Genomic DNA, 22,115 nt, shown 5'->3' on the forward strand with positions numbered 1-22,115 from the left:
GGACAAGCATTGCAAGCCCCGAGGATTTTCTTTTCTTTTTTTTTTAATTTTTTATTTATAAAAAGGAAATTTTAAACAGACTCTCAAGCCTGAGGCTCCAAAGTCCCAGGTTCAATCCCCCACACCACCATAAGCCAGAGCTGAACAGTGCTCTGGTTAAAAAATAAAAAAATTTAAAAAAAAATTAAAAAAAAAAAAAAAGGAAATTTTGACTAAATCATAGGATAAGAGAGATACAACTCCACACAATTCCCACCACCAGAAGTCTGTATCCCATCCCCTCCCCTGATAGCTTTCCTATTCTTTTTTTTTTAAGGAGACATTAACAAAACCATTGGATAAGAGGGGTACAACTCCACACAATTCCCACCACCAGATCTCCGTATCCCATCCTCTCCCCTGATAGCTTTCCTATTCTTTATCCCTCTGGGAGAGGGACCCAAGGTCATTGTGGGATGCAGAAGGTTGAAGGTTTGGCTTTTTTAATTGCTTCCCCACTGAACATCGGTGTTGACTGGTCAATCCATACTCCCAGTCTGCCTCTCTTTCCCTAGTAGGGTGGGGCTTTGGGGTCACGGAGCTCCAGGACACATTGGTGAGGTCGTCTGTCCAGGGAAGTCTGGTCAGCATCATACTGGCATCTGGAACCTGATGGCCGAGTAATGAGTTGTCATTCCACACCTGAAGTCTCTGGACACAGTCTGAAGTGAAGCATGCTGAGGTGGTACTTGTTGCATTGATTAGGTTGGGATCGGTGGATGAGTCTTTGATATGCTGACTCTCTCAAAAGCCTAGACCAGGGAGAACAGAAGCAATCAGTGGCACAGCTATATACAAATAATGTCAAAGGACATAAATTATGGTGATGTTGGGTATTATACAGCAAATCCTAACAAAGGGATTTTTCAAAGTAAACCCAATTACCAAATAATGTGATTATAACAATATCTATTGTCGTCTTGAACCCTAAGACAGCAGGAACCTCATATTTCCACTATAGCGCCTATATTTCCCCCAGTCCTGGAACCTTTGGGTGGGGCAAGCTTCACTTAATTCATACCAAATGATATTGCATCTGCTGATCCCAACCTAATTAACGAAATGAGTACCACCTCGGCAGGCTTCACTTCACACTATGTCTAGTTATGTCAGACCTGGAATGTCAACCCTTCACCCTCATTACTCGGGTGAGACCTTTCCTTTCATAGTATTCTCTAATTGCATTCCAGGAGGTTCACTTCCTAACAAAGTCCCAAAACCTAGATAAAGACCAGGTCCCATAAGATAGAGCATATGTTCACATGTATCCATAAATTAGGGCAAAATATATACCTGAAAGCAAAAATACACAATAGTCTATAGTCAGTATAAAGTTCATAATGAAATATTGTCTACTTAGACTTAGATACCCTCCTCACCTACTTCCTATTACAGTTCTCTCACTCACTCCAAAGCTAACCTTATCAAAGCAAGGACTGCAAAAGCTGAATAAGGGCAAGAGACTGTCATACCTTAATGATGACTCTTTAGTCACTATCAGGCCACCCCATCAGCTGGGGCCCTAACGGGGAGCCCTAAGATTCCCAGACACACATGATGGATTTAGACCTTGAATAAATCCCTCTCTCCATTGTTACTGGTCATTTCTATCAGGAACAACATAATAGACTCCTTTGTGGGCCCCCATAGAACCTTGCACTCAACTTAGATCAACAATAGTAGAGAATGTTCCGTCCTCTGAAGGGAGGATGGACAACATACTCTATGCTACACCCGAGGAAGATGGGTCGATATTGGGGCAGCCTGGAATGTTCCTACTCATGACCACAGAATGTGAGCTCAGATCTACAGAGATGCAGAGGTCACATAGGCTCCTAAGCTGATTATGGGCCCCAGATCACAGCCCCTAGGATTTTCAATGGCTTAATACTGTGGCACATTTATCTTAAAATGACTGATACAGTGTCTTCAAGAAAGTGAATAGTTTCATTTTAACATCTCTGTGTACTTTTGTCAAGTTTAAATCTATAAATGTAATAAAATAGTATACTGTACATGAAAATTTAACACCAAGGAACCAGATAATATAAATATGACATGATAAGCATAGACATAACTTGGCATAAGTGAGCTCTAAACCAATAAGCTTTGTACTAGTAGCATGGAAATTCCATGCTACTTCTTCAGAGGTAAGTATATTAGATTGGGAGGCAGATGCTTAAAACAAATTGTCATAAATTCTTCATAGCTATAGAATAAGGAGAGTCTTCTCTGCTAATATGCTACTTTGAAGTAACTTTCCCACTGCAACTAAATTGCCATATTTATTGGTGTAAAGTTGTGAATATGCTCTTACTTTGCTAGTAGGACCTATGCTAATGTCCTCCTTTTTTATTCCTGATCTTCACCTTAATAGTAGTTTATATGTCCTCTCCTTTTCTCATGAGCAATCTGCTGCCTAGGAATTTGCTGTTTTTATAAATCCTCTGAAAAAAATCAGCTTTTGGCACTGCTGATTTTCATTATTGCACATATACTTTTTACTCTGTTGATTTCTAATTTCATTTATTATATACTTTGTTGATAGTGTGTTCATTATGTTTTTCTTATGTAATTCTATTGTAGTGAAAAAAACTACTGTTACTTGAATCCTTTGAAATTTGTTGACAAATCCTTTATGACACAGAATATGGTTTATAGTTATTGAATCTAGTGTTTAACATAAGTCAATTAAATTAGCTTGATTAATCACACTATATGTCCTTATAGTTATGGGATAATTTTGCTGTCTCCATTATTAAGCTTATACACAAGTTCATATTTTCAGAAATTGTATATTTTAGTATAATTACTTGATTTTTAATTGAGATCTATCATTTGCTTATTTCAGATTCCAATTGCACTGAAATCATTTATGTTTTCATTTTACCATTTTTCTTCAAGGTTCTATATACAAACTCTTACATCTATATTATCTGTAGTTTAGCTCTATATAGTTTTTTTATCTTGCTTACTGGTCACACAAATAGAACCCATAAATACATTGTTCACAGAGCTGTGTCTTTCAGCCTTCTGTACAACCACTCAGCATTCAACAGATGTCCTAAACAGGTTACATGCTGGGACTCCTTCAGATTTCACTCTGTCAAGCTAATCTGTGCAATTATCAGGAAATCCAATCATTTGTCTGTTCCTGGTAGAGGTTGAGATAGATCAAGTTTCTCTGTGTATGCCAAGCCCAAGTGTATCTTGGGATCAGAATCAGAAAATGTTCAGTAGCAATACAAAAGCAATTTAGCTCATTTTTGGAAAAGTACTTCCCACTCCAGATTTAAATTTCAGTGGTGTTTTTGTTATTGTTTCTTCTGTAGATCTTCAGTGTTTAGTTTTTTATTATTATTATTATCTTTATTTATTGGGTAGAGACAGTCAGAAATCAAGAGGGAAGGGGGTGGGAAAGAAGGAGAGACAGAGAGACACCCGCAACCCTCCTTCATTACTTGCAAAGCTTTCCCCCTGCAGGTGGGGACTGGGGGCGCGAACCTGTGTCCTTGCACATTGTAACGTGTGCTCAAGCAGGTGCACCACCCAATGTTTAGTTTTAATGTACTTTATATCCTTTTTCTTCCTGATTGTTGGAGCAGCAGTGATGTTTTCCAAATATACTACTATTGGGCTGGTGAAATTGTTCATTTACATAGTATGTTGTTTTGCCATGTGCATGTCCCAGGTTCAAGCCTGGCCCCCACCACATCAAAGAAAGCTTTGATACTGTGGGTTTTTTTTTTTTTTACACTCTCAACCTCTCTGTCTGTATCTAGAGAGAGAGAGTATGGAGGGGGAAGAAAACAAATATACTACTATAACTAACTTGGAAGCAAAAGTTTCCTTTCAGGTATTAAATATTCTTCTATAGTTTAAATGACTACATAGCTTTCCAACAGTTGGAATGCATTTTATTCCATATGGCACTCTCTAATATTGTTGGAAATGTAGAGTTCTTTTACATGTTGTAACAGATATGCCTGTAAATTTGGTCTCTCTCTCTCTCTCTCTCTCTCTCTCTCTCTATATATATATATATATATATATATATACTCTAGTATAAATTCATATATCTGTAATTGGTATGCCAACAAGTATACATTTTTAGAATATTTATTAATTTACTAATGAATTTAAAAAAGAGAGGGTGAAAGGTAGAGAAAGAGAGACAGAGAGAGAGCATGCATATCAGAGTAGTACTCTGACACATGTAATACCAGGATTGAACTCAGGACCATATGCTTGAATCCAACCCTTTGTCCACTGTGCTACATCCTGGGTCACATATTTTTAAATTCATAATTTTGGAATTGTACCCCATTATCCTTAAAATCTTGTTAATCATTATTAAATCATTAATAAAAAATTTAAGTCTATTTAAAAGAAAAAATTCATGATTCTGATAGATATTGACAGGTTTCTATCGAGAGATACTGTAACAATTTAGTTTTTACAGTGTATGAGAATTTACATTTCTATGGATTACATGTGCACAGTACATGACAAGTTTGTATTACTTTCATAATACATTTACATATTATTTTAATCTCTAGGAAATATTGAAATATTCTTCTCAATACCTAGCTTTGTCATGTTAATTGTATCCAGTAAATTGTAATGATAAAAAATATCTATCTATATACATCTACCTCTGCATATATAATGTTTATGGTAACAGAAAGAAATAGGTGTACAACTTGCTTTTTCAATTTGATTAGTTTTGCCAACATTTATTTTTTAAGATTTTTGAATTTTATTTTTAATGATAATGAAAAAAACAGAATGAAACCTGAGCACTATTCAGCTGTGGCATAGGGTGGTGCTGGTGGTTGAACTACAGAGCGTTGCACTTCAGAAATATAGAGTCTGATGTGAAAACATTGGAAACATCGTCCATCCCATAGTCAATAGATATTGATTGATTTGAGCATGTCTTTTCATTTTTCTTTTGATATCATTCAGACAATTAATCTGTGGTAAGGCTCAGCAGTAGAATATAGGATTTATGTGCATAGGATGCTGGGTTTGACCCTGGTTCTGTATGACAAAACAGATCAATGCTTTGGATTCTATCTCTTTCTCTCTCTGTCTCTGTCTTAGAGAATAAAGTAATAGTTAATTTTAAAAAGAAATACTTCATGTTCTTTGGCTTTAGAGAAATTTAAAGAATTTACTTGTTTAAAAAGATATTGTGTAACTTGGTATGAATTGCTAACCAGGAAAATGTTCAGTATCTTCTCTTATATACTTTTTATTGAGGCTTTATAAGGAAGAAATATACAGACCTTTGAGATTTGCAGTTTAAAACTGTAATATATGAATCTAAGACTCATAAGTATATGAGCATATATCTTACAAATAATATTCTGTGACTACCTTTGACTATCAGCAGTGAGGGGGGAGTTGAATGCTTTTTCCATTGTAGAATTGGGAAATAGCTGTACTTCTGCAGATATTTTTTTAAATATTTATTTTATTTATTTATTCCCTTTTGTTGCCCTTGTTGTTTTATTGTTGTAGTTATTATTATTGTTGTCGTTGTTGGATAGGACAGAGAGAAATGGAGAGAGGAGGGGAAGACAGAGGGGGAGAGAAAGATAGACAGCTGCAGACCTGCTTCACCGCCTGTGAAGCGACTCCCCTGCAGGTGGGGAGCCGGGGTTCGAACCGGTATCCTTATGCCGGTCCTTGTGCTTTGCGCCACCTGCGCTTAACCCGCTGCGCTACAGCCCGACTCCCTTCTGCAGATATTTTAAAAAGTTTTTGCTTTAGATATAATTACCAGCAGCGATACAGTTGGAAATATTTTTTCCTGTCTCACATAATAAAATATTTCAAACTAAGTAGTTAAGGATAATAGTTTTTTATTTGTTTCCATTCATAGATATACATGTTCTACTTAAAATGTAAAGTCATTAAAAAAGGAAAGTGATTCTCAATATTCTGAAAAAAGTGGGTTTTTTTTTTTCTTTTCTTCTATAGTCTATCTTAGAATCTTAAATAATGGGAGGTTTCAAATGTATATAAAGGACAACAATATAATGTATGCTGTTATGCCACTATTTTTGCTATTTCTATTTTTCCTTTCTACAGTTAATTTTTTTATTATAAATATATTTACCTTAGAAGTGTAGTGTTTTTCTTATGTAACATACCTGCATAATTTAATAACCAGTTATAATTCTTTATATTTTCCTTAATCTGATTTTAAAATTTAAATATTTCATTTTTATACATGTTTCAGACAGTTTCTATTGGTTACTATCAGTTTTTTTTCTTTTTTGTGTTCCCAAATGAATACTATTGAGTAGTTGTTGCCTGTTAAATGATGTATAAAGAAATGACCTTTGAATGGATCATCAGAAATACAGTGTGCATGCAAATGTGCAGATGTTGAAATGTTTCATACATATTTAGAGAAGGGTTCTCATTCTCTTTGATCCCAAATTAGTATGCACAGACACAATCTTTTTTTTTTTATTTGCTAGTGCAGTTGACATTCTTTATTTCATCTCTGTATCACTCTTCTAGACCTGATTATTTCATTATGTTACATAGCTAATCTTCATTGCTTTGATTAATTTTAAGGTGTTTAAAAAATAAGTACAGGCTAAGCAGAACTTGGACTGGAATTGGTGTATTGCACCAAAGTAAAGACTCTGGGGTTGTGGGGAGGATTCAGGTCCTGGAGCATGATGGCAGAGGAGGACCTAGTGAGGGTTGAATTGTTATATGGAAAACTGGGAAATGTTATGCATGTACAAACTATTGTATTTTACTGTCAAATATAAACTATTAATTCCCCAATAACTAAATTAAAAAAATTAAGTTTAGGGAGAAACTTTGGTGAATGCATTGAGTTGCACACACACACACACACACACACACACACACACAACTATACCCCTGAAATCTCAAAATGAGTAAGCCAATATTAAGTCAATATTAACTAAAAAAGTAAAAAATATGTGCCCACTTTTCATTTTTAAATTTCTACTGCCAACATATACTTTTACACTCATCCTCTTCACACTCATTTTTGGTGAACTATTGAAGATGTTATTTTTTTTAAGACTATACTGATACTGTGAGTATAAATTAAGTAGCAGGATGCAATATTGTTGAGGGTGAGCATAGTTACTTAAGCATTAAATCCTAATAGCCACCTAGACTTTTAAGGTGAAAGTCAGTGGAGTATTTTTTCTTACTCAAGGTATTGAAGTTATATAAACAAGTTATTGCACACCCAAGGTTTCAAGATTGAAAAGTAAACTTATGCATTTTTTGTAGGTTCAAAAAGGCATTTGAGTCTGAGCCAACACTACAGTCAGGAATTAATTATGCAGTCCTTCTTCTGGCAGCTGGACACCAGTTTGAATCTTCCTTTGAGCTCCGGAAAGTTGGTAATTACAACTTAAAAATTCACATGGAAATCACAAAATAAGATTCAAGTTGGCAAAGCAAAAAGGAATCATTATAATCCCTTTATTTTATCTCATCCTCTGGCAAAAAAAAAAAAATCTATCACCTTGTTTAGCATTTAATATACACTATTATGCAGAACACATAACGAATGTAACTGGTTAGTGCAAACTAATATTGATGATGAGACTCTACATTTAATCCCAACTCCCAGTTAATGTGGAGTGTGTGTGTGTGTGTGTGTGTGTGTGTGTGTGTGTGTGTGTGTGTGTGTAAGAGAGAAAAGCGACAGGAATACTTGTTATTTTAGTTTCATTTTGCTTTTCCTGATGTTTAAAAAAAATGATGAAGGGCATATCCTATTTGTGTTTCTCACTGCACATCTGTTCCTAGGAGTTGAGTGGTGGTAGATATACAGCCTCCCAAGGCATCCAGAACAGCAGGTCAAGCAGATGCCTTGACAATGATTAATCTCCTCAGAAACCATTTCTTAATTATGGCCATTGAGAGAACGTCTCATTTTTATCTTGGACATTATCTCATCGGAGTGCTCTTAGAATTTAAAGAAGATAATTAAGAAATTGTGTGTGCTTTTCTTGATTCTACTCTTGTTATCATTTTTAGAAAGACTACTGTGGTCTCATTTCTTAAAAAACAAAACAAAAGAAAACAAAAAGCCTCTACTGTCATGTCTCCCCTCTTCCCCCTTCTTTGTCTTCCTCCATCTCTCTACCTGAATGAAAAAGTCAGCCTGGGAGTGATGAAATTCCACAAACAATTATTCTAAATACTAAAATATCATCTATGGTAATCATATTTTACTCTTAGTGTCAAACAATTTCTTTCAGAGAACTTTTCCAAGTCTTATAGGAATTATTACTGCAAACACACATATTTCATATTATTTTAATACAGAGAAAAATTGACCTTAGAAAAGCAATAATTATTGAAGAAACTATTTATTTATGTATTTATGTATTATGTGGTGTTGGGAAATGGACACAGGGCTTCACGTTATTCATTTTCCCAACCCCTCTCTTTTTTACTTTCCCCTCCCTCTTACCCTTTCGTGCTCCTCCACCTGCTCCTTCTCTATTTATCTATGTATCTATTTGTTATCTCTATCTCTCCCTCCAACTCTCTCATATTCCTCTATCAATTCAAAGCAAAATTTCGCACAAGAGTAGCAGTTGTGCATGTACAAAACCTGGCTCTGTGAAAGAGAAAGAGGGCAGAGACCACCATAGCCCACTCCAACATCTATAGTGCTATCATATGAGCCCAGGGTTTGAACCTAGGCCGGACCTCACAACCTAGGCCAGACCTCTGTGCTCTTCCACCAACCAGCCTCTCCTTTAAGATTTTTTTTAATGAGGTGGCTCATGGCCTGCATGAAAAACAGTTTCACTGCTCCATGGAACTTTCCTTTATTTTCTCATAGAAAGAGAAGTAGAAAGGAATAGAGAGCGAGAGAGATGGATAAAAAAGGAAGTAGAAAGAAAGATGCCTGTAACACTGTTCCACCACTCATAAAACTTCCTCCCTTTATGGTACTGTGTGCACCCTAGGGTGTGTACCATCACCCAAGCCCACATCTTGATTTATTTGTAAATGGTAAACAAGTAATAAGATCATATAAGATGAGCACTAAATTTTAAGTCTTCTAAACATTATTTTAAGTTTAAGATCTCCAATGCAAGAAATAGTTCTTGACTGTCATAATTTATTGCCCTCAGACTCTTAATTTTAATTGTTTTTTGAGGTTATGGATAATTACATGTGTTTTACTTTCCCATTTTCTAAATAACCATTGATGTTTAAACCATTAAGAACTAGAATTTAAAAATACAGAACTGTATCTTATGTTTTATTCCTATTGTCAGTTGCATAAGTATTAAAAATTAATACTCAGATTTTTGCCAAGATATATATATATTCTTCCATCTTCTGTGGGGTATTTTAGCTATTAGGCAAGTTATAAAATAAAGTCAGAATGACAGATTTGAATTTCCAACAGTGATAATGACATAATGATCTAATGAAATAATAGTGTGTTTGAAATTGAGATAAAATATTATTTAATCTCATTTTCAAGGAGAAGTAAAAATAAAATTTTATTACTGAATATAACAGTCCATGATTCTATGAAAATATTCAAGAAAAAGAAATAAAGCAAAAACCAAAATCTATCACCAACTACAAAACAACTCATTGGTCACCTCTGGAGGTAACAGTTTCTCAGAAATTGGAACTTATGGCAAATAAATTGAGTACCTTTCACCCTTTTAAAAGGTACTACAGTTCATCTAGTTGATGAAGTGAAGGTCTCCTTGAGTATGCTATAGACAACATATATTATTCAGGCAAATGTATTCTGCACTGAATTCTAGATAGGACAGTAGAAGAAATTATAAAAATAGGTAACAGCGGTGATGTGGACATAATGATCCTAACAAATATGATCATTTAGAAATTTAATAAGATGAAATGTTTATTTTCAGAATGATTTATTTTTACTATACTTCCTTAGTACCAAAGCCCACTTACAATTTCTTGTTAGTCACAAAAGAAAAAAATGTGCCCCAAGGATCGAATCTCAGTGATGTATCTAGCATCTCCAATGCAGAGGTGAGCCAGTAGCACATGAAGTAGCACGTGGAGTAGACAGCATCTTCTGGGAAATGGTGTCACCAGAAATGTCTAACTCAAATAATAAAATCTAGTGTTTAGCTAGTAGGAATCACAAGAACTAGAGAAGTAAGTGAAATGAATGTGAAGTGTCACCAGACAGACCCAAAATATGAGGACAGTTATAAGATAGCCCTCTGGGTCTCTTCAAAAAGTCATGGTACTGAGTGGAAAAGCATGGGTAGATTAACTAGGCTAAAAGAGATTTACAGACCCAAGAAACAAAATACATCAATGATTCTTCATTGAATTCTAATTTTAATTGAGGAAATAAAACCTATGGTAGGCATCTGGAGAAAAATTAGGGAATTTCAATCAGAGTCAGATATGAGTAATAGAGAATAATTTTTGCGAGGTGCAATAATCTAATAGGATGTAGGATTTTTGTGTGTAGAGTAATATTTAACAATAAATGTCATGAAGTTTGATTAAATATTAGATGACTCAGCAAAAATATTTAAGCAGTGAAATAATAGCAAATGCTATAGCAGTAATTGAAAATATAGTGATTCAATTGTAGTATTTGTCTACTTTCATGGATATTTGAAATTTTTCATAGTGGAAAATTAAAATACATATAATTTTACCACTAATAATAGACTTCATAATCATAGAAAGTTGGTAAATATCTTTGTATATTTTTCCCTCATTGCTAAAACGAGATAATCTCCAACTTTTATTATATAGAGTGATAGAGTTATATCTTCAATATGCTTTGTAGGGTTAGGCATATAATGGGTGCTCAGCTAAGGTTCCATTTCTTAGCTTTATCCATTAACACAGCCTTGAATCTCATACCTGATACAAAATGTAAAACTATGGTGACAGTTAAACTGTTTTTAAAAACTTAGAACTGGAGAGATGTTATAATAGTTTTGCAAAAAAATCTTCCGTGTCTGAGGCACAGATATCTCAGCTTCAGTCCTCAATACCACCACAAGCCAGAGTTGTGCAGTGCTGTGGTTTAAAATAATATATAAATAAACAAATAATTCTTAGAATTCAGCCAATTTTAATTGGAGCATTGTCAAAATTTTAATTGCCTAGCTAATTAAATCAAATCATTGATATTTTAAAAAAAAATAGGACATTCTGTTCCTTGCTTACAAATTCAGCCAAACTGGAAAAAAAAAAAAAAAAAACCTTGCTGTTAAGGATTTGTTTAAAAGGCTTGACATAAGTAATAGTCTGTTTCACTAGACAGAATCTTATTTGCATCTTTGCTGAATAAAAACCTACAAGGAGGACCAATATTTCCTAAGACCTTTGTCTCTCTTAGTATAGCAGGAAGCCACTGTGGATTATTGTGGAACAAAAGTGGGTAGCTTCCAGGTACTTGAGATGTTCTCCCCAAGAACCCTACCTGTACTTCTCCTCTCTGGACCTGAAGTCCTGAAGAGGGAGTAGCATAGCCTGGGGCATGTGTCCTCCAACCTAGTAGACCAAACTCTTGCCCTCATCAGTCAGTCAATCGGTCATCCCAGAACATGACAAAACAAAGTAAAAAGACTCAACCCAATGATCCTTTCTTAGTTTGAGAACTTTGAGAATAGTAAATCATGAGATGACCTAGATAAACTTCTAGAAAGAACTTTCTTTCTATGATATTGAAATGACAAATGATATCCCACTTTTTTTTTTACCTTCTTCACAAATCTCAGCTAATGTCTCCAATACTTTAATGTTGTGGATGTTAGTAGCAACAGACAAAACTGTAGAAATATATTCTTTACAAAAATACATATTGAATGCATAAATAACACGGGAAGAAGCAGGTATTTAAATTAAAGAATCTAGAAGCATCAGAACTTTGTTAAAAAGAACAAAGTTAAAGGATTTACATGACACGATTTCAAGACTTGTTACAAAGCAACAGTAATCACGACACTGTTCTATATTCAGTTTTTTTATTTCTTTAACTTTATGTGTTTAGTAACTTTTGCATATAAAACTTTAACGTTTGGTGTGCTGGTGGTAGCGCACCCATTAAATACACGTAGTATTAAGCTCAAGGACCCATGCAAGGATCCAGGTTGGAGCCTGCTCCCCACCTACAAGGGGAATACTTCACAAGCAGTTCTGCAGCTCTCTCTCTCTCTCTCTCTCTCTTTCTCCCTCTCTGTCTTTTCCTATCTTTCAGATTATCTCTGTCCTAGCCAATAAAATGAGGAAAATATCCGTCATGAGCAGTGGATTCTTAGTGCCAGCACTGAGCCACCGTGATAACCCTGGAGGCAAAAATAAATAAATAAGTAAAATAAATTTGTAGTGTTTTACACATACATATGTTGTGTATGTTTATCTTCAATGACAGAATATTAGCATCCTTTTAAGTAACTAGAGAATCCAATGAGGGGGGAAAAGAAAGGTACACAAGGTATTTGGAGACATAGGCATATATAGCTAAGTACATAAAAGCCCTGAAATGTTGTACATTAAAATGATAACGGCAGTTTTGTTTTCAAATTAAAGGGAGAGTTTCATTTTCTTCTGTGTGCCTTTCTGATTAATCTGACTTGAGTTTTTTTGCAGTGAACTTAATATTCAAATACTTAAAATCATTTTAATATGAAAAGGGGTGTAATGAAAATTGATTTTACTTTTTAATAAAAATTTGGCTCTATATTTTTGTAACATTGTATTTCTTGTTCATCTTCTAGGGGTGAAGTTAAGTAGCCTTCTTGGGAAAAAGGGAAACTTGGAAAAACTCCAGAGTTACTGGGAAGTTGGATTTTTTCTGGGTGCCAGTGTCCTGGCCAATGACCACATGAGAGTCATCCAAGCATCTGAAAAGCTTTTTAAACTAAAGACACCTGCATGGTAATATGTTTGTACAGTTGTGTTTATACAACTCTGATGACTTGTTTTCAAGTGGTTGAAGTGACAGAATATTTTATTTTCTAATAGAATAGAATGCAGAATCTAGGGGGGCTGTTCATTAATAAAATATATTAAATGTAAATTCTGAACACTTTGGACAAAGGTGATAATCTGATTTCTTAATCACTGCCTTAACCTTTTTAATCACAATGACCAACAACTATCCCAGGTTAACATGTTATCTACAAGAATCTTGTCTGGACTTTAAATTTTTGATCTTCAGATTAATCAGGAAGGTCACATGTTTCCACCTTAGCTCCCCAGACCTCTACTCCTGATATATGTCCTTTGTTGCCTTTATGATATAAACTCAGTTTGGAATTCACATGCGTTATTTACTTCTTTTTACTTTGGCTTTCACCAACACATTTAGATCTCTCCTATGTTTGTGTGCTGTCCTGATTTTAAATTATTCCTGGAATGCACCCAAGCTTTATCGTTATGTTTGTAGTCATTGTAGAAATGAAAGCAAATTCCACTTGTATTTAGGACTGTTTTAGAAAATTGTGTTGATTTTTATTATTTGTCACAGGTAGTGACTGATCAAAGCTATTAAGAAGCTAACAATGATAACTGAAAAAGGCTCAGAGCAGCTCAGAGCCCAGACCACTGACTTGTTTTTGTTAACCTGGAGCCAGAAAACTTAATCTGCAACTGAAAACAAAAATTTTATTTATGGCCTTTATAGAATTACAATCTGGAAGACTCCACTCAGGGGAGATTCAACTGAGTAAAACTTTTTAAGTGCTCCAGTGTGAAAGAAACAACATAGGCACAGATACCTCCTACATAATTAAAAAAAAAATCAAATGGGAGAAATATGCAGAAATGGGAAGTACATACATATAAGTATAGTAATACTAGATTGTTCTCTTTGAAACTGAGGCCCAATAGTATTTGCTGATTCCTGTGAGTAGTACATTTTCTCTAAATTCAAATACTGATTTTGGTAAAATGAAGATGAAATATGAAGTTATAGATCCAGGTAACTAAGTGATTGGGTATCATAATTTTTCCTAATTCTAATCCTCTAATGTCAACCCCACTACCACCACTACTCCATTTTGAGCTCTCCTTTTACCAATTTTAATTTTAAAATTTCTTACTTATCTCCACATAACCAGGTAGACTACTTGAGGTGGGTGGTAGTAAGCCCTCTTGATTTCCTGGAAAATTTATTCACATTCAGGTCTCCTTTCAAAAATTCTTGCCAGTATTATTTCCAACTATCTTTCTAAAATGCCTGTTTGGCCCTTTTTCCCTGGACTTACATCCTTAAATCAATATAATTTAATAGCTCCTCACAGCCTAAGGGATAAAGTCTGTTCCTTGATTTGGCACACAAACAAACCCGTAATCATTCTAGACATAGCTCTTGCCACATTCTGGTTTGCACTGTTCTCGGTTCATATCAAACATGCCCTACTTCATTCAGCTTCATGCATTCGAGTCTCAGCACATGCTAAGAATGCCTTGTTTTGTTTTTTTTTCTTTCTTCTTTTTTTTTTCTTTTTGCAGCAATCATGTCCTTCTGGAGAACATTGCTGCTTTACACCTGCTCATAAATCAGAACTTAAATAAATCTCATGAGCTTGATTGTTGTTGTATACATGTGTGATTTTTCCATCTCATATAATTGTCTTCTTTCATATTTCTGTACTGCGCTAATAATCATTCTATTGATCAACATATGATGACTTTTGTTAGTCATCTCTGTTTAATTATAACTTGATTGACATTTATACCATAGTGTTAAAATAATTTTCACATTTCTGTTTTAAGGCACTGTGTCTGCCTTAGAAGCAGGGTTATAGTATGTTCATAGAAAACATTTTATAAATGAATGGAAATGTTAACCAATGAATGTGGTGTTACATGTAGCCAGACTTGTTATTTCTTTATGATGACCACCCTGGTGATAAAGAAGACTGAAGAAAATGTGTCAGAGATTTGATTTTAGGTGTTCTGGTTTGGAGCCATAGGATAAGCTCACATGATGGGGTGCATGTGGGTTTGAACCCCATTGTCACATATGGGTGACATGTCACCAGGGGAAGCTCTGATGCTATTAGTGTCTCTGTGTCCATATCTAGAGTTTAGAAAAGAATTTATTTCACCAGAGTGGTGAAATTAAGCATGCTGAAATGCAATGCAAAAAAAAAGTTGTTCTGGTTTCAGTTGAGAAGAAATCAGATGCCTTTTTATTCAATCTTCTGTGACAACAACAAAACAATGCCTAAATTCCATAAACTTAGTGTTAATATCCATGTTTATAGTTTACAAACTTTAATGCAAACATTTTTGCATTCCATTATCTCATGCTCCTCTTGTTTTTCTAACTTTTTATTTTAGGTTCCACCATGTTATCTGATTTGAGAATATTTATATAATATATAAGCTGAATTTCTTTAGAGGACAATCGTAATTTCCTTTTTTCTTTGATTTAAGATTGTAGGATAAGAGGGATACAATTCCACACAGTTCCCACCACCAGAGTTCCGTATCCCCTGCCTTCCATTGGAAGCTTTTATATTCTTTATCCCTCTGGGAGCATGGACCCAGGATCATTATGGGGTGCAGAAGGTGGAATCTCTGACTTCTGTAATTGCTTTTCTGCTGAACATGGGTGTTGGCAGGTCGATTTATACTCCCAGTCTGTTTCTATCTTTCTCTAGTTGGGCAGGGCTCTGGAGAGGTGGGACTCTAGGGTATATTGTTGAGGTCATCTATCCAGTGAAGTCAGGTGGCCTCATGGTAACATCTACAACTTGGTGGCTGAAAAAGCATTAAGATATACATCAGAACAAATTGTTTAATAATCAGGAATCAAAAAGTAATACTATAGATGAGATTTGGGGTCTCAATTTTGGAAAAGGCGAGTAGGTCTATTTTAGGTATATACTAAGGGGCCCATGACTTTACTAATGGAAAATCATGATTGCCAATGAAAAGTCTAATTAGAAAAAGTTTCTACAGAAGTGTAGTTAAAAAATGTATTAGTCACTCCTTTGAATAGAATATAGACATCATTTTGAAAGTTGTGTTTTTAAGTAAATTTATGTCTAGTCCAAGTTTCTTTGAGCCCTTGAAGCTTCAGTTCCCTCATCTTTAAAATGGAAATAAGACTTTATTCAATTTTGGTGAGATTTAAGTGGGATAATGTGTAAAAATAAGTGATTTGCGATAGTGAATAATTTGTGGTGATTCTGAATGCATAAGTATTAACGGTGCACTTATTTTTGTGGACTAGTACTAGAAAACTTGCTAGCAAATGGTTCAAATTTTGCCTGTTACATGTTTTGTGTGTTTTAAATTTTAGGTACCTCAAGTCTATTGTAGAGACAATCTTGATATATAAACATTTTGTGAAATTGACTGCAGAACAGCCTGTGGCCAACCAAGAACTCATGGACTTCTGGATGGATTTCTTGGTTGAAGCCACAAAGACAGATGTTACTGTAGTAAGGTTTCCAGTGAGTATTCTCCATTTAAATGAACTCTAAGCACATTTCTTTTATTTTTCCTTTATTTAAAAAATAGCTTGCTTTGCTTCTAAGATGTGCTGATTTTCATGCTCTAAAGCAACAGTCATTTGGTTGGTGTATTTCTTTTCTGAAAATTGATTTGCTTTATCTTACTTTTTAGGATACTGTCTCAGAATCAAAAGAGATACATTTTTTTATGTTTTACCATGGAATTTGGATGGGTTTTTTTTGGATTAACAGTGAAAGTGTGCTTTCTTGCAACCTTAAAAATCTTAAAATCTTTTAGTCTACCTTAAAATTAGTTCTTAGCTTTCAGTATCTGAAGCAAGCTAGTTCATACATTTCAGTTTTCTACTTATGAGTGAAATCACCCCATACTTGTCCTTCACTAATCATAATCACTGCCGGTCTCATTCATTTAGTCTCAAAAGACACATTATAGTCTTTTTTTTTTTTTTTTGCCTTGAGAGCTATTGCTGGAGCTTGGTGCCTGCACTATGAATCCACTGCTCCTGGTGGCCATTTTTTCTGTTTTGTTGCCCTTGTCATTTTGGTTGTTATTAGATAGGACAGAGAAAAATCGAGAGAGGAGGGAGGGGAAGTCAGAGAAGAGGAGAGAAAGACACCTACAAACCTGCTTCACTACCTGTGAAATGACCTCCCTGCAGATGGGGAGCCAGGGGCTCAAACTTGGATCCTTATGCTGGTTCTTGCTCCTCTGCCATGTGTGCTTAACCCATTGCACTACCACCAGGTCCCCTATAGTCTTTTTTTTTTTTAACTGCTGAGTAGTACTTTATTGACTAGATGTCACATGACATTTTTTGTATTTTTAAGACTCAAATTAGTGATTTTTATTCCACTCTTAAAGACCCCCACCCCCCAGCTCTTAAGTATTCATCATGGTTGTCTCCCTCTTATCCTTCCTTCCTTCTTTCCTTCCTTCCTTCCTTCCTTCTTTCCTTCCTTCCTTTTCTTTTCTTTCTTTCTCTTCATCTTACTATCAAACTTTTAATCAGAAGAATGAAAAGGCACACTCCAGAGAAACATGTGGGCCATTTGGGCAAAGATGGCTAACCACGTGTGGAAGCTTTAGCACATTTTTATTCACTTCTAAGGCCCTGCATTAACTTCCTTTCTGTGCCACACCTACACCTACTCCAACTCCCCAGCGAGACCTATAATTTATATAGCAAAAGTTAGCCATCTTGATTTCATTAAAATTTTAAATTGTATTCACTAAAACACACCATAAACATGACAAATCCTAGGCAGGGAGAGAATAGTGGAAACATCATGAAATGACCAATTTGCCTAATAAGTTCAAGGAAAATGCCTACCAACTGATCATCAAAAGAGAAAAAAGAAAAATGGGCAAAACTGATCTCACTGGGAATGGATGAAAATATAATTTAAAGTGAAAAGGCATTTTTTTCCTTGAACTAAAAACAAAGTGTTATAATAACCTGCAAAAGCATGTGAGCATTCCTTGCATTTAGTTGAGGTACAGAAAAACTGTACCCTAGGTGTAAGGACAAAACTAAAATAAACCCTCAAAATTTTAATAAAACTAAACTTTGATAGTAAGGATCAATTTGACACCCAGATAACTTAATTGCTAACTGGGAAATGCTAAATCCTCTGATATGATACAGTCTAGAGCATCTGCACTGTTTTTATTCAGATATAATGAGATATTAGTAGAGATTTCAGTAAACAGAGAAAAAATTGTAATGAAGAACTAAATCAGACCCAGAGGTGACTCACATGTTGAAATAATCAGATTAACAACTTTAGATAACTACAATTGCTATTACAGAAAATAAAGATTAGACAAAATAGATGAAACCATGAAATATTTTAATTGAAATCTTGAGAGTTTATTTTTTTAAAGTCAAGTAAAAAGTAAAGAGTTTAGATTTAAAAAAAAAATCCAAATTTTTGACTGCTCTTAAACAAATTTAAGGGTCTGATAATTTGAGATTGTATTCTCCAAAATTAGCAGTCTGCTGAGCCAGTTTCCTACTGCACTTGTAGATGTTTATGACAAGCCCACAATCCTAAAGCTCTCATTTACCTTTCCTACCAGGCCCACTCCCTGAAGTCCTTGGCATTTGTTACTCATACTCTACCCACACAGAGAAAGATACCCTCCGGTACCTGTGGTGCTATGTTAGTCACTATGTTAGTCCTCAGGTCCTGAGAGAAGGTCACCCTTTATTGCTTTTCATCTTTGGATGCTCACATTTATGTAGGCAGATGCAGATCTTGACTGGGATGATAACATTATCCTTTTGAAGTGGACCAAACTAAAACCGGGATGACTATATCAGAAAAAGTCAGGTGATTTGATTTCTCCCATTTACCTGATGACCACATCTGTTCTTCTTCTTCCTTTTTTTTAAACCATCTTTATTTATTTGTTGGATAGAGACTGTGAGAAATCAAGAGGGGAGGGGAAGATAGAAAGAGTGAGAGACACAGAGACACCTGAAGCACTGCTTCACCATTCACAAAGCTTTCCCCCTGCAGGTGGAGAGTGGGGGCTCAAACCTGGGTCCTTGTGCACTGTAACATGTGCGTTCAACAGCTGTGCCACCATACAGCCCCCACCATATATGTTCTTATTCCTCCAAGAAACAACCTAGGCAAAAGAAAGCAGATTGAAATTAATTTGGAAAATTACTTGAATGGTTTCAACATTTATTATTATTATTATTACTATTATTATTTGGATATAATTAGATACATTGTTTTTCCTCACCTGTGTGCATTCCTAGTATTCCTACATTGAAAAGTAGGAGATCATCTACTTATTACCTAGTACTAGTCAAGAGGAAGAGGAGTCTGGTGTGTCTGCAAATTCTAGGAGCTTAAACAGGCAATTCTGTTAATACTTGCACTTTGTCATTTTTAGATGCTACTGTCTTCCTTCTTGCTTCCAACACTAGAAGCTAAAGATTAATTGTAGTATAGACCAGAGATTTTAAGTTTTCAAAGATTAGAAACTAAAAACAAGAATGAATTCTCATTTGTGAACTGTATTTAGCTGATTTTTATCAAATTGACTGCTTTGCCTTGTGTGCATCTCAGGCTAAACCCTGGCCCACACTGTACTGGAGGAAGCTTTAGTTCTGTGGTGGTTTTTTTTTCTCTCTCTCTTCTTTTGTTTTTTATTAGTGATTCAATATTGAATTACAAAATTACATGTCAACAGGGATATAATTCCACATCATTCCCATCACCAGAGTTGTGAATCCCAAGTCCCTCCATTACAAACCACCACAGTTCTCCCAAGATTGCAGACATGGGTTAACTGTTCTCTCTGCAACTAACTATCTGTCTACATTTATACAGAATTGCTCCCTTTCTTCCAGGTCCAGTCCTCTCTCCTACTCCAAGCCACACATAGCCCTATTACCAAATATCTCTCTCCTTTTCCTTCTTTCTGGGACCTGATGGAGTTGGAGTTCAGAGCTCCCTTATCCTCTTCCTCCTATCACTTCTCCCCTGCTGCAAGTATGGACCAAAGTTGTTTTTGGGGTGTAGAAGGTAGGAGTTCTGGCTTCTGTAATTGCTTCTCCACTGGATTTGGGTGTTGGCAGGTTGATCCATATCCTCAGACTGTTTCTGTCTTTCCCTAGTGGGGTAGGGATCTGGGGAAGTGGGTTTCCAGGACACATTGGTGGTGAGGTCATCTGCCCAGAGAAGTGACAGTGGAATCATGGTAGCATCCGAAACTTGGTGTCTGGAAGGTGGCAGGACATAAAGTGAGACAAAATAGTTAATGAATAGGAACCAAAAAGTAGGAACAAAGCCAATGAGATAAGGGATCTTAGGCTGGAAGAAAGCTCAGAAGTCTATTTTAGGCATGTTTCTTGGGGCTCCACAACTGTGGTAATTTTTGCTTGAGTTTGATAGCTACCATAAAGCTGGATAAAAACACTGAGAATGGTGTAGGTAGCTTAGTGGATAAAGCATTGGACTCTGAAGTATGAGTTCAGTCCCTGGCGCCACATGTACCAGAGTGATGTCTTGTTCTTTCTTTCTCTTCCTATCCTGCTTATTAATAAATAAGTAAAATCTTTAAAAGAAAGAAAGAATCGGGGCCAGGTGGTGGCGCCTCTGGTTGAGTGCACATGTTACAATGCACAAGGACCCAGGTTTGAGTCCCCAGTCCCCACCTGCAGGGGAAAACATCACAAGTGGTGAAGCAGGGCTGCAGGTGTCTCTCTGTCTCTCTTCCTCTCTATTCCCCCTTCCCTCTTGATTTCTGGCTGTCTCTATTCAATAAATAAAAATAATAAAAATAAATAAATAAATAATAAAATAAAAAAGGAAGGGAGGGAAGAAGGAAGGAAGGAAAATGGTGTCAGAGCTTGAAAATTGGATTAGGGTAGAGAGTAGCTTCCATTCTGGAAAATATTTGGTGAATAGAATTAGCTATTTACCTCTATCCACCCAATCCAGGACCCATATGCATATTTATATTTAGCACCACAGCCTGTGTAACCTCTAAGTTCCTACTGGTCTGAGCTCACATGGTCATAGCAGGTCTCACTCTGTTTCTCTATCTCTGACTCTTTCCATCTGAAAAACTTGACCAGGAGTGAAGCCCTGGTAACTTGACCAGGAGTAAAGCCCTGGTAACAGCCAAAAAGAAGAAAAAGAAAGAGGAGGAGGAGGAGGAAGAGGAGGAGGAGGAAGAAGAGGAGGAGAAAGAAGAGGAAGGAGAAGGAGAAGAAGAAGAAAAAGAAGAAGAGGAGGAGGAGGGAGGAGGAGGGAGGAGGAGGAAGGGGAAGAAGGAAAACAACAACAAAATCTCTTGTCCCTTTTTTTCATTATTTTTGTGACTCCTGTAAGGCATGCTACAAATTCCTCCCATTTTGTCAGTTCAAGGGCAGAGGAGAGAGCTCAACAACTGCTAGACAATGACAGTTACAACCAGTTTTTATTCCTTATCTCAAGAAAAGAACATTAGCACTGGGGGTCAGGTGGTAGCACAGCGGGTTGAGCACACATGGCGCAGAGCGCAAGACTCCCACTTGCTGGGGAGTCGCTTCACAGGTGGTGAAGCAGGTCTGCCGGTGTCTTTCCCCCCTCTGTCTCCCCTCCTCTCTCCATTTCTCTCTGTCATATACAACAATGACATCAACAACAATAATAATAACCACAACAAGGCTAAAACAACAAGGGCAATAAAAGGAGAAAAAGTAGCCTCCAGAAGCAGTGGATTCATGAAGCAGGCACCGAGCCCCAGCAATAACCCTGGAGGCAAAAAAAAAAAAAAAGAGCATTAGCACTAACATGAGATTTTAGCTATTAGAAACATATGGAACAAAGCCAACAAGATTGCTTAGCATGCTTGCTTTGTGATGGGCACAGGCCAGTGGAGACTGGGTCCCACAACACTGAGGATACTTTGCTGCTATGGTGTCTTTCTCTGTGTGTCTCTATCTCTACTCTTTCTGTCTGAAAAAGTCATCTAGTACTATCCTTTTATAAGGTTTAAACACTGTGTTCTTGTAATTATGGAACAAGATAGTCTCATGTCAGAACAGTGACATGTACATTATTTTGAGAAACCCATCTTTT

The 22,115-nt window shown here is 35.9% G+C and overlaps 1 protein-coding gene across 2 annotated transcripts in view; it reads left to right on the plus strand.

The window, feature by feature from the left end:
• Positions 1-22,115, plus strand: part of MAP3K5 (mitogen-activated protein kinase kinase kinase 5) — a 277,002-nt gene that overhangs the window by 148,005 nt on the left and 106,882 nt on the right. For both annotated transcript variants that reach the window (XM_007520044.2, XM_060190392.1), the window contains 3 exons: positions 7,336-7,448; positions 12,816-12,975; positions 16,355-16,508. In XM_007520044.2, coding sequence (XP_007520106.1) covers positions 7,336-7,448; positions 12,816-12,975; positions 16,355-16,508 — 427 coding nt within the window. The remainder of the gene's footprint in view (positions 1-7,335; positions 7,449-12,815; positions 12,976-16,354; positions 16,509-22,115) is intronic.

Source organism: Erinaceus europaeus, chromosome 4 (assembly GCF_950295315.1).
Source record: "Erinaceus europaeus chromosome 4, mEriEur2.1, whole genome shotgun sequence".
Classification (NCBI taxonomy): Eukaryota; Metazoa; Chordata; class Mammalia; order Eulipotyphla; family Erinaceidae; genus Erinaceus; species Erinaceus europaeus.